The sequence below is a fragment of the Cupressus sempervirens genome, chromosome 9 (assembly GCF_028749045.1).
Source record: "Cupressus sempervirens isolate cs-2001-9-10 chromosome 9, ASM2874904v1, whole genome shotgun sequence".
Lineage (NCBI taxonomy): Eukaryota > Viridiplantae > Streptophyta > Pinopsida > Cupressales > Cupressaceae > Cupressus > Cupressus sempervirens.
In genome coordinates this window covers 357,628,159-357,641,229 of record NC_143126.1, presented here as the reverse complement: position 1 = coordinate 357,641,229, position 13,071 = coordinate 357,628,159, and the positions used below count along the sequence as shown (strand labels likewise).

Below are 13,071 nucleotides of genomic sequence, written 5' to 3'. Positions count from 1 at the left end.
TTTGATGCCTGTAAATACTTCTTCTGGAGTGGTATTTTCCAAGACTGAGTGCGGACATCAATTTTGAATGTAAACTGCAGTATTAGATGCTTCAGCCCAGAACGAAGTATGAAGGTTTTGATCATGCATCATAACTTTGGTTGATTCAACAATTGATCTATTCTTGCGTTGTGCAACTCCATTCTATTTAGGAATATAAGGTACAGAAAACTCCCTCTTAATCCCAATAGTAATGCAAAAATCTTTAAAAATTTCAGAGATGTACTCTCCTCCATTGTCTAATCTTAAAATTTTAATTTTCTTTCCTGATTGATTTTCTACTAGTACTTTGAATTCTTTGAACTTTGAGAGTACTTCACTAAATTCCTTTTGTTTCAGAAATAGATCCAAGTTCTCCTAGAACAATCATCAATAAAGATTACATAATAGAGGCACCCATTTAGAAAGGATACAGACATAGGACCACATAGGTCAGAATGAATGAGTTCACGTATTGCTTTTGATTTATGAACACTTTTGGGGAAGGATTGCTTGACATTTTTACCTAGGGTACAGCCTTTGCAAACACCTAAATAATCTGATTTTAGATTAGATAACCCTTTGATAATTTTCCCTATAGATGACAAGAAATGTAGGTGACCTAATCTCCTATGCCAGATTTCTATAGACTTTGAGATTTCAGGACTTAGAACAAAGTTTTGTTAGTTACAAAATTTATATAAACTCCTATCTCTAACTCCAATAGTGATAGCTTTCTTGATGTTAGCATTTTTAGGCCAAGACAGAACCCTATCTTCTTGAAAATTGATCATGTATCCTTGATCAGAAAGGCCAGATATAGAGTCTAGATTTCTTTTAATTCCAGGTACATATAAAACATTGTTAAGTTGAAGAGTAGTACCTGAATTTAGATGAATGGAGCAAGACCCAATACCTTTAATTGGATGAGTGGATTTATCCCCGATGGTTACCTCTTCTGAGTTGTATTCTGAGAAGCTTTCAAATTTGTCTCTAAGACCTGTTATATGTCGAGATGCTCCACTGTCTATGATCCAAGTGTTTTTGTTTGAGCTTAAATCACTGGAGAGTGCTAGATAAAATGCATGATTTTCTATTTCCTCCTTTTCTTCTTTTGTTTATGCTAGTGCAGCTTGAATTCTTTTCCGTTTAGGATAGACATTATTAGAGTGACCAATTTTGTCGCATTTAGAACATCTCACTTTTGACCAATCTCTTTTCTTATAAAGTTTATTGGATTCTCTACTATTTCGATTGAATTTTCCTTTCCTGTTGGAGCTTACTTGAAGTGCATGAATGTCTCCCTCTTGATTTAAGCTTATCCCCCTTGAGACTAATCTTGATTCCTCTTGAGTGCATTCATTCTTGAGTAATTCAAATTTAGGAAGCTCAGGTCGAGAGCTTAGTCCTTGAATATAAGTTTCCCATGATAGAGGGAGTCTCCTTAGGGCAATCATGGTCAGTTCTTTATCATCAACTTGACTTCCAATTGTAGCAAGTTGAATCTTTTAGTTCAGAGATTCTTAGAAAATAGGAAGTGATAGTTTCCCCACTGTTCATTTTTATATATAATAAATATTGTTTTAAGGTCAGCAACTTGCTAGTATTATTGATTTCAAATGTGTTCTTGATAGTAGAGAACATTTCAAATGTTGTAGAAAGGCTACAAATAGACGGAAGAATATGATCCTTAACGGAGTCTATAATTATTTTCATGGCCTTATTGTTGTGCCTTTTCCACATCGTTTTGTCTAGATCATTTTCCGGAATAGTTTTATTTGATTCTACATACTCTTCTAATTCCATTTTCCTTAGAACTATCATGACACGAATTTTCCATGAAGAAAAATTTGATGCCCCCTTCAATCTATTCCTCTAACCTTACGTGGTTGACCATTTTGATATTTGAAAGAAAATTATTCAGAAAAATGGTGAAGTCTGAAATTTTATATTTATAAGTTTTGAATAAAATTTCTTTTCAAAATGGCTCTGATAACATGTTAGTTTATAGGATCTCTGATAGAATATCCGATGGTATCAGACTTTAACTTCTTATTGTTTGTATGCAGCAGATGTGTACCTTCAGATGGTCTTCAATGCTCCAATGTTCTATGTCTATAATGTTGAGTGCTGATGAGAATGTAATTAATAATCTGCAATATTACTCTACCGATACTGGGACTGCAAGTATGTTGTATATTGATATTGCCTTATCCACCGATGAGAGTTGATACTTATAAAAGGTGAAAGGTCACGTCCCCATAGGGGCATGACTCTACATGGCCAAAGGCTGCCACGTAGAGTCATGACCCTATGTGGTCATGTCCATAACTAAATGGTGATCGAACTAATCACTCCCAATAAGATATGCTTGATATTGAACAACGCTTAATACATATTGAGGGTAATATAGTTTGGAGCCCTATCCCTGATTGGAGATAACAAATGTTTATGATATCAATATTGAAGTAACCCGATATGGATCGGCAACAGCAGTAGGAGAAGCCCGATCTGAATCATGACTGTGTAACTTGTATACATACATATTCATATGTATATACGTATGCATATAATCATATGTGTACGTGTGTGTGTGTGTGTGTGTGTGTGTGTGTATACACCAAAGCATAATGGATTCAGATAGTATTACTTTGACTGATGCTAAATTTCAACAATTCATTCATAAGGATGGTAAACATTTATCATGAGATACCATCAAACCTCATGCCTCCATATAACAAATTTCTAAAAAAAAAATTGAGTTGGGAATCTCGCCAAAGGACCCTGATGTGAAGCATTTTTATCAGATACTAGAAGAAGATGATGAATACAAAGAAAAAAATACCGAAGTGAGACAAAAGCATGATGATGTTTCAAATTTAACTGAAAAGGAAATTATTGGACAGTCTGAAGAAGAATCTGCCCATGATGAGACTTGTATGACAGCAAATACCAAAGAATATGAAACTGAGGAAGAGGATTCTCTCAGCGTGGAAGAGATATCAGTTTTATTAGACATAGAATATAAAAAATATGTTGAGAAGAAAGGCCCAAATTCTTTCTCAAAGCAGAATAGTGGATCAACACACATTAAGCAGGTGTTCGATAAATCCCAAAAGGGTATAATATTTGATGAACTTAGAACTGATCTTGAGAGTTTTTCAGATTTATTCCCTACAATGCATGAAGAATTACTTTTGGGAAACAAATCACTTTGTGAAATTAATCCATGCTGTGAAGACACAATGAAAGAAATATTAGACCCTACGGAGGATGATTACATGCATCATGATGAGGATAACAAGCCTAACGATAATTTTGAAAATGATAAAATTCATGATAAGCATTCAGAAGGTAATATATTTTTCACCTCATTCAATGAGCAGGAATTGTATCACATATGTGAAGATGAGATGAAACCCAACAAGCACAATGAGGAGAGTGTGTTGAAGCATGGTTCTAAAAAATTTCCAAGTGTCATCTCTGATAAAGAAAACTTGCACTCTCTGAATATGAGTTATTTTCAAAATCTTTTTGTGAAGAAAATCAACATCTGGAGTATGGAGATCGAGCAAATTGTGCACTAGAAGATGCCCAAATTTATCTAGACACTTGTGTGACTAATCAAAAGCATGACCATAAGGATCTTCCGTTCGGTAAAGACCACATTGCAATTGACGATTAATCAAAAGCTAAACAAAGTCAGATGCCAAAGATTGCATTGATGAGGCAAAGCTAGTAAGTATTGCCCATAAGGATGATGCATTTGATACGGGTATGAAGTATAAGCAGCATACTGAGGTAAGTATCCCTGAAGACTCTATGATAATATTTGTTGAGAATATGCTTAGAAAAATGTTTTAAGTTTTCATCATAATTCTTTTGAGGATTTTTATTCCACATATACTGATCAATGAGTGAAGCAAGTGATCAGATGAACCTGTTGGTAATGCAAAGGTACAATCTAATCCTAAACAAGTGATGAAGGAAAAGCATATGTATGTTAATGTTTATCAAAAGGTTGCAGAAGAAAGCAGATGCACTCGAGCATTATGTCAATATTCAAATGAGCATTTGAAGAGTACTTATGACACAGTATGCAATGGTTGTTCTATGAATTTGGCTCAAACAACTAATCATGCAAAGGAGGATATAATACCGTGATCAGAAGGAATGAGTTACTTTGGGATTAGAATGCGATGTTTGACAGAGGAAAAAGCAGACAACCTTTTGAAGAGGCTTGAGGTCATTTGATCTCATTATGCTCTTAAAAGAATATTCAGGGGGTGTTCTTTTTCCTTTTTGACTTTTTCTTTACACATTTTTTATTTCTGATATGATTGCAAAAAGTCTTGTGCTTTGTCTTTTTGCACGTCTGCTTCACCCAGACATAGCTGAGATTCTCATCATCCCCACGAGTGGCATGCATCCCCAACTAGAGCCACTGATGGAGCCCTGATTTCCAAGCTCCATTGGAGCATCCTCTCTAATCTTTTACCACACATCATGTCTTATGCTCTTCCTATTTTCATTAAGATTATTTTTAACATATACTTCCAATATCCTTAAGTCGGACTGTTCAAAATAAACAAACCTAAAACATTATGCAGATTGTTGCCATAATAAAGTCATTACTGCTTTGACAAATTATTCTGAACACTTATTTCATGCTTTATATCCTGCAGATAATAATACTGGGGTCTAATTATAATAAAGATTATTCATCTCCAATAAAAGTATGGATTCATGAAGAATCTTGTTAAGATATTCTGAAAATCTGTACAAGAATCTGATGTGTAGCATTGATCTGATGAAGAACTTAAGGTTGTATGCATATAGGCAGGAATGTTTGCATTATAAGCAAGAAGATTGGAGGCTAGCATGAGTAGCAAATATCAAAAGGCTCTACTCGATAAATGAAATAAGATAGGAATTAGTTTCCTACATACACTGTGAAGATTGTGAATCAAAAAATATTAATTGGGCATCAAAAATAGGAACAAATCAAAGATGTGAATAATCATTTGAATCGCAAGAGGAAGTATGAATTACTATAGCAGAGCACCAAAGCATCGGACGGCCATGATGTACTAAAAATATAATCGAAAGGTGTCTCACTGTGCCTGGAGTGTCATTATATTAAAATCCCCTGAAGGTTTTTCTAAAGCATGTCTTATGGTTTTCAATTGTTTCCCACAGCTTAGAAATTAATGACCCGTGATTCTCAGAAATAATCAACTTCTATGGACAGCCTGATATATTTTTGGTATCCAAAGGAATACAAGAGCCTATGCAGATATGGGGCGTGGGAGTTCCAGTTTATTCCAGCATCAAGCAAACTATTCAAACCATGTTTGGACGGTGATAACATCCAAGATTGGAGGTTTCAATATGCACTAAAAATAACTGCAATTACCTGAAGTCTCCATTGGCGGCACTAGAAGAATGCTATAGATTGATGACAAACAAAAATAATTGATACTGAATCATCATCATAGGCAAATAAATTGACCAATATTTAGCATCAAACCTGATTAACTTGCTATGAAGATGCGCTCAATGTGAGTATAGCATTTCAGTAGTCTCCTGAGGTTGCACAACTAATTTGGGAAAGATTTTCCTCATCCGGAGGAGTCACAGAAATACGAGGAGAAAGAGGACTGGCATGTTCAAGAAGCCATATAGAAAGGGAACAATCACACCAAACTTGATCATCAAAATATAGACAGAAATATATATAGGAAGCTACAAGGAGTTTAGCAATCACTGGTTTGAGTTTTACGTGATTATTAACATCTGCTTTTTCTTTCATTTTGATACAGAGATACACACACGAGATAGAATGATGAGTCAAAAGGTTGAATGTTGGTAGAAGATTAATTTTTATGATATGCAGCACCAGGAGCATCTTGTGATTTGGGTCCAGTTGAGAAATGAAAGAAAGAAAGAGTCCATACGAATATAGAGTGTGAGGATTATGGTTTTTTTCAAAACAAGTTTGGCCGCCATTTAAGAACATAAGGCATGAAATCATAAAACTGCTAAATCAAAATTATATTGAAGTTATGTGAATAGTTATTTGTTGTGAAAAGGTGTGGTGCTTGGAAGAGCAACTGACATCCTTCAGCTTCTTATAAATATAACATGAAGATCAAATGAAAGATACAATCGATACAATTATATACAATTCTTAAAAACTTTTTGCATATTGAAGCTGTGTACGCAATCCTGATATATTATTCTTTCATTTGGCAAAGATTGGACTTTTTAACTAAGCTTGTGAACATCGAATAATTTAGTAAACTTTCATACGCAATCTTGGAATAGAATTGCAGTGGATAGATCATCACTAATGAGTGTCTTCATTGCATTTTCGTTCCTAGCATAACTAGTAAGAAATTTTGTTTTATTTATATGCACAAAGCTTTAGAGTCAAAATATTATATAATTTTGTCCTTTATAAATATTTTTTAAATTTTGTAAACAATTTATATATCAGACAAGTAGATTGGATCATTTATAGCATTTTAAACTTAATTATCATAATATAGTGAAATATTTTATTGTTTCCGTATCTGTGACTAGTTTGACTCCATACCATAGGAGTTAAAGCACAATATAGACTAATTTAAAATTGCATATATATATATATATATTTGATCTGTCGTGCCTTGATTACTAAATTGTTTATAGTTGAGGTGCATAGAATTTTATAAGGTTGTACATTATAAACTTGTAATACTGACTCTATTGCCCTTTAAATTTTAGCAATGGTCTTTATATTACTCGTGATTCATAATCTATACACTGGCAATTATTTCATATCTTTACTTTCCAAAATTAGCATATCCATTTATTTCAATAATTCATTAGTATTCTTTATTTTAGATACTCTCACATTCATATAATCCTTTATTTTGTTTTCAATTCAAAATCTACAAGTTTGAAGCTTTTACTTTCTAAAGTCATCATTGAAGTTGCAAAGTTGGCATTATTTCAGCAATTTTCGCATTTTTGTGTAGATTGAAAGTTTTCTATATTTCTTGCTGTCTAGGAAACTCTTGTTGCATTTTTATTCAAATTTATCTGCTATAAGCATCTTGGACACAAGTGTTTTGTTCAAGATCAAGTACACCCGCCTTGGCCTTGCAAAGCCAAAAGTGCAGAAGATCAAACTGATTGATCTTGTTATGTTGGTCATAGGTTATAACCGATTGGATACCCCAACACCAAGTTGGCAAGACTCGTTGGATTCCAATATGCGATTTTGGGAACCAACACAGTGTCCACAAGAGGTGCAATGTTTTTGAAAGTTGTGGATTGTGAAGGGGGGTTGAAGGGTGGGCCTTTCATTGCAAATATTCTCATCCAAGTTATTGAGCAAGTGACCTTGAAAGTGTTTTTCGAGTAATAATTGACAATGCCAAGAATTGTAGGGTTAAGGAGCGCTTCGAACACATTTTGTGGACACCTTGTGTTGTCCACTCAATCTAATGTTGCAAAAAAATGGCACTAAAATTGGGTTAATAAAAAAATGTATAAAGATGCAAAAGAGATCCAAATGTTTGTCACAAACCACCATATTATGCAAGCCATATTTAGACAATTCTCGAAATTGGAACTCTTAAATGTGAGTTGAATTATTAATAATATATATGATAAGTAGGAGATATTTTCCACAAGAAGTCAAATTGCAATATTGCTATCAGGATTCAATTGTGTAGCTTTTTAGTCAAACTCATTAACCCATGTGTCATGAGTAGTGGTTCACATTAACCCACCTCTCATGAGAATGAATGAAACACTTAACACTCATTGGATCTAGGTGATGCTCATAGAGGTGAAGCACCAAGACATCTCGTGAGGTCACCCATCCCAATACTACTCCAACTCGAGTGCACTTAACTACATAGTGTCCTCCATGGTTAAACCCACTTTGCTTGCAACCCCATTTGCAAAACCTTCAACAAGTGTTGTGCCTTATGAACCATTTATTACAAAGCCTCTTATGCAATATTATGAGAGGCAGGTTCATGTGAGCCACTACCTATTAGGGTTTGACAGGTCCGGAACAGTATAAGAATAAACAATTATATGCAGAAACAATAGAAGAAAACACAAAGAACACAGATAACACACAGATTTAATGTGGTTCACCCAAAACCTGGGCTACGTCCACCTACACAGCCTTCAACCTTTCTATTATCTAGCAAAAATGTTTACCAACATTACAATGCATTATGCATCTCAGCCACTTATAACAACATTTTAGGGCATCCTCTAAATTGATCATTCGCCACAACATCAACCCCCACTACATGATCCGTCACCACAATATCAACACTACTCTTCAAACATGGGTCAATGAGTTTGAATCAAAAATACACAATTGAATCATGATAGCAATATCACAATATATATATATGTTTTAGAAATTTACAGTTTAATTTAGAAAAATTTCTATGTTTTGAAATTTAAATTTGAATCTTGATTTTAATTTATTGTTTTGTTTTTAAAATAGGTTGTTGACTGCTTTGCCTCAAACACTATTGTTTTGAGATCCCTTGTGAAGCTTAAAGAGGGACCGCCTAGAATAGTAATCAATGCTAATTGGAGCATATAGAGGCAATAGTACCAAAACAGTTGTCATTAAGGCAATCATATAAGATTACTCTTGGTGGGATCGTGTTGAGTACCTCCTAAGGTTCACCAAGCCTATATTGAGCATTATCTCATACACTCACATGGATAGACCTTGTTTGAGTGAGGTATATAATGGCATAGACTCCATGATTGAGGATATTAAAAAGATCATAAATTAGAGAGAGCAAGATCCTAAAGAAAAGTTCTTCAAGGAACTATAGATAATCATGGTAGAGAGATGGAACAAAAAGACTAAAACTTTGTATCTCCTTGCCTTTGCATTGAGCCCCAAGTTCTATAGTCAATTGGTCCTAAGGGAATGTACCACTAGGGTTTCTCCATATAGAGATCCTGAAGTTGCTCACAGGTCAAGTTTTATAGTCAATTGGTCCTCGGAGAATGTACCACTAGGGTTTCCCCATACAGAGACCCTGAAGTTGCTCACGGGTACAAGCATCACTTCAAAGACTCTTTCGTGATCACATATGACCTACAGTAAGGTCTGAATTCATGTGTTTCGTAAGCATCAATGATTGTGGTCTCGAGGCTCTTGAATACAAGAACAATGTTGTGCTCATAAATGGTGGTACTTCCAAGGACAAATGTACCAGTAACTACAACCCATTGCAGCCAAAATTTTATCATAAGTTAGTTCTTAAGTCTTAAGATTCTAATTTCTAAATTCTTATTGATGAATATTGAATTTACATATTTTTTTAAATTATTCAAAACTCTCAACTCTCGAATTTAAAAATTGAAAATCTTGAAAGGTTGCTAGTTCATCATTATCTAAGAGGAACTAGAGCACATACTCTTCCATCCACTCAATAAAATGCAATAGAATTAATTCCAAGAAGGCAGATACCTTGGTCTTTGTGCATTCAAACATGAGACTCACAACACAAAAAGAAAATGCTTACAAAAAGGGGATGCAAAGCATTGGGATGTTGAACCAAAGTGTGCAGAGTTGGAAGATTCGATGGCCCACTTTGATGCACTTGCACTCGATGATGATGATCACAAGCTACGTAGTGATGTTGAGGCTGAGCCTGGCATTGCTAATACTGATGCTGCTGGCAGTTTTTGTGCTTCTAATATACAACAGCAGAACAATGATGATTTTTTGTGATGTTTGTTTGATCAGTGATGGCTGATAATTAATGTTGACAGTATTGTTTTTAGATTTGGAGCCAAAACATTGATATGGAAAGTGTATTTTGACATTTTGTTATGTAATTTGGACTAAAACGTTAACATACGTGGTAGTGTATTTTGCTATGTTGCTTTAATATTAGCATAGTTGTGTATGAACTTTTTTACTGTTGGTGTGTGTGTGTGTGTATGTATACATATGTGTGTGTGTGTGTATACACACACAAACGCACAGACGAATCCAAAATGAATCCAAACCCAACCCCAAAAACATTTAGACGAATTTCAAATCCAAGTCTCAAACCTGCATCCATACCAGCAACTTAGGCAATTATGGATTTGTGGGTGTAACAATTCTAACTTCTTATTATGATATGTTTGAACGTACACACACAAATATATAATTCTTTGCCAAGGCAAGAAATTTTTTGCCGAACCCACATAACTGAACCCATATCAGAACCAGAATCAACAACAATAACATAGGCTACAATGATGCAGGTATTTTGCATAAGCAATCTCTACTCTGGAGACAGCATGCTAAAGTTGCTTTGGTCTTGTCATATTTTGGCATTAGTTGACATGATATTCTGCAATGACAAGTTACTCGATAGAGGTGGAGTCAATTTTTGACTGAATGGAGGTTTTTGCATCTCTTAACATTCATGCACGTATTCTAAGTTTGCACAAGTAATCTTTAATCTGGAGACAGCATGTAAATGTTCCTTTGGTCTTGTCATACTCTGTCGTTAGTTGTCATCATTTTCTTCAATGACAAATTACTCCATGGAGGTGGAGTCAGTTTTGACGGAGTAAGATTTTGCAATTCTCTTAAAACATTAAGTCTAAATACTAAGTTATGATCACTCGTGACATACGAATTCCCTCTGTAAATTGCTTATGTCTGTTCATGCAGTTTATAATTTGTGCAGCATTGTAATCTGAAGCTTGTCATCCATCACTGAAGCATCAGTAGGGCCTGTGCTAAACTTTTTTTATTGTGAGAAATCCGCTAATTTATTCCTTCGTGCTCTAAAGAGCCTACGGACATAGAAGAAAGGAACATAGAGAAGGAAGTGTAGAGTCAGCCATTGCGATACTGAAAAAACAATTGAAGCGGGGAATAAAACTATGTCAGGGCAAATGTTTATGGTAATCAGAACGCATAAAATCGAGCATGATCCAAAGTATAGTTAAAAAGTGGTTCTTTGTTGAAAGATTAGAAGGTAATTTAAATATTGAAGCTATGGAATTGTGTCTAATTTTTCCCCGCAGCGACCGAACGGCGACAATGAGATTCAAAAAGCTTCCAAGCGCGAGCCAATGACAATAGAGAGATGTCAAGAATTCGTTAAAATATCGTAATATCGGCAGTTTAATATCTGTGAATATTGAGTTGCAGAAATGAAAAAACTGTGAATCAATTGGTGTGCAGAGCGTAAGATATGCATTACTTAAAAACTAAACGATTCCTGTAATTACTCACTAAAGAAAGAAAGAAAGAAAAAGTTAACAGTTGGCATGAAAACCCCAAATAATTAACTCTGTCTCAACTTTAACATCCCAAATAACAAACAAAATCCCCCCAAGCCACCCCAAAATAACAAACAAGATGCAGAATGATTATTTTTGGGCTAGCGAAAATCTCCAGTCAACTCCTAAATATGAATAAGCATAAAAGCGCTCACTATTTCATGAGAAAAGAAAGACAATAATTTGGGCTAGCAAAAATCTTCAGTCAACTCCTAAAGATGAATAAGCATAAAAGCGCTCACTATTTCATGAGAAAAGAAAGACAATAAGAGAGTAATGGACGGTGAAAATCCATGAGATAATCCTGACCTGTAACAAATATAGATGGTTTTCGAGCGTCTCGAGAGCGTTTCGAATAGCATTCAAGCTGGTAATTTCTGTGAAAAGATCGTCATCAGGAGAGTTTGACGGAATGGAAAGGAGATTATAGATGTGAGGAGGTTGGGAATGTGAGAAATGAGAGGATGGGTTCATTTGTTTCTGGTTTCCAATGGAGGAGGAGAAGAGCGATTTGCAGAGGGAATGAATGGCATCGCTCATCTTGTCGTGTAAATCCCACGCCCTTTCCATGAGCACTTCCATTTCCTCTCCTTCCATTTTCCTGAAATGGTATACAACTAACGGGCTGAGATTTCAAACAAAACGCAGCTGTGTAAGATGTACCGAATGGCCAGCACCTTCCATTAGAAGGATAGAAATACCCCACGCTAGGCCATGTCCAAGCAGAAAGCGCTTGCTTTTGCTTTTGTTACGGTCCCACATCATTCTCTTTGCTCATCAACATCGATTTTTCATCCTGCTACAAGTCTTAGATTTTCGGTTTTCTCAGAGTGGGTGCCGCGTTTGCGTTTTCGTTCCTAGAGAATAGGAGCTTCCATGTTTCTCCCAAAAGAAGCTATAATATCGTGTTCGAAAAAACATCTCTATTAGTTTTTTCTTTTCAATTTGAAGTAGGTGGAGTAGGAGCTGAAAAAATATAAAAGGTTTCTAGGTGCTAGTGATAGAAAAAGTAAACTACTTAAACTATAATTAAGTGTAAAAATAATTATGAGATTATAGTTTTTTTAATTGAAGTTTAAAATTTTAAGATTTCTATTACAACTTCATTATTGTAGACATAATTTAGAAAATCTTAACTCTACATTTATATAGAGGAAAAATGCATAGATTGTAATTGTTCTTCACAACAAATTGACAATTCCACACCCTATACCCCACAAACAAACCACCTACTTTACATTTACATTATATAATAATAGTACTAATTTGATATAATTTATTAATCATAAAATACGAATGTCATTTCAAGATCTGTAACAAATTCAGTCAAGCTTATCTTGATAGTACCAGACCACCAACCATGCCATTGTACCAATGGAAACAAAATGAAATTTCTAAGTTCACTTTATAGAAAAAAATGGCATTATCCATGCCCAACTAGAAAAACAGGATAACTGGAAACTTCCCAGTCTAAAGAACTTCAGAAACATGAACCTAGAAACATCAAAACAACCACAAACACTACAACATTTGGAGTCAAATTGCGACATCAATTTATGACGGAAGTGTAATTTGTCTGTGGTTTTTATGTTTTTTTTGCAAATGTCCTCGACATCGTCTTAATACCAACATTGTTGTCGTTATTGCAACACCCACGTAATTATAAACAAAAAAATTTTAAAAAATGTCTCATTTGTCATTTTTCCCAAATGCAGTTGCGCGCAC

General features: G+C 34.8%; 1 protein-coding gene across 2 annotated transcripts in view; it reads right to left on the bottom strand.

Moving 5' to 3' along the window:
- PDV1 (plastid division1) overlaps positions 1-12,261 on the bottom strand; it is a 56,248-nt gene extending 43,987 nt beyond the window's left edge. Inside the window, exon 1 of one of the 2 annotated variants that reach the window (XM_089800101.1) lies at positions 11,656-12,261. In XM_089800101.1, coding sequence (XP_089656227.1) covers positions 11,656-11,943 — 288 coding nt within the window. In that variant the 5' untranslated portion in view covers positions 11,944-12,261. The remainder of the gene's footprint in view (positions 1-11,655) is intronic. The other variant, XM_089800100.1, reaches the window with a different exon arrangement.
- Positions 12,262-13,071: the final 810 nt, after the last annotated feature.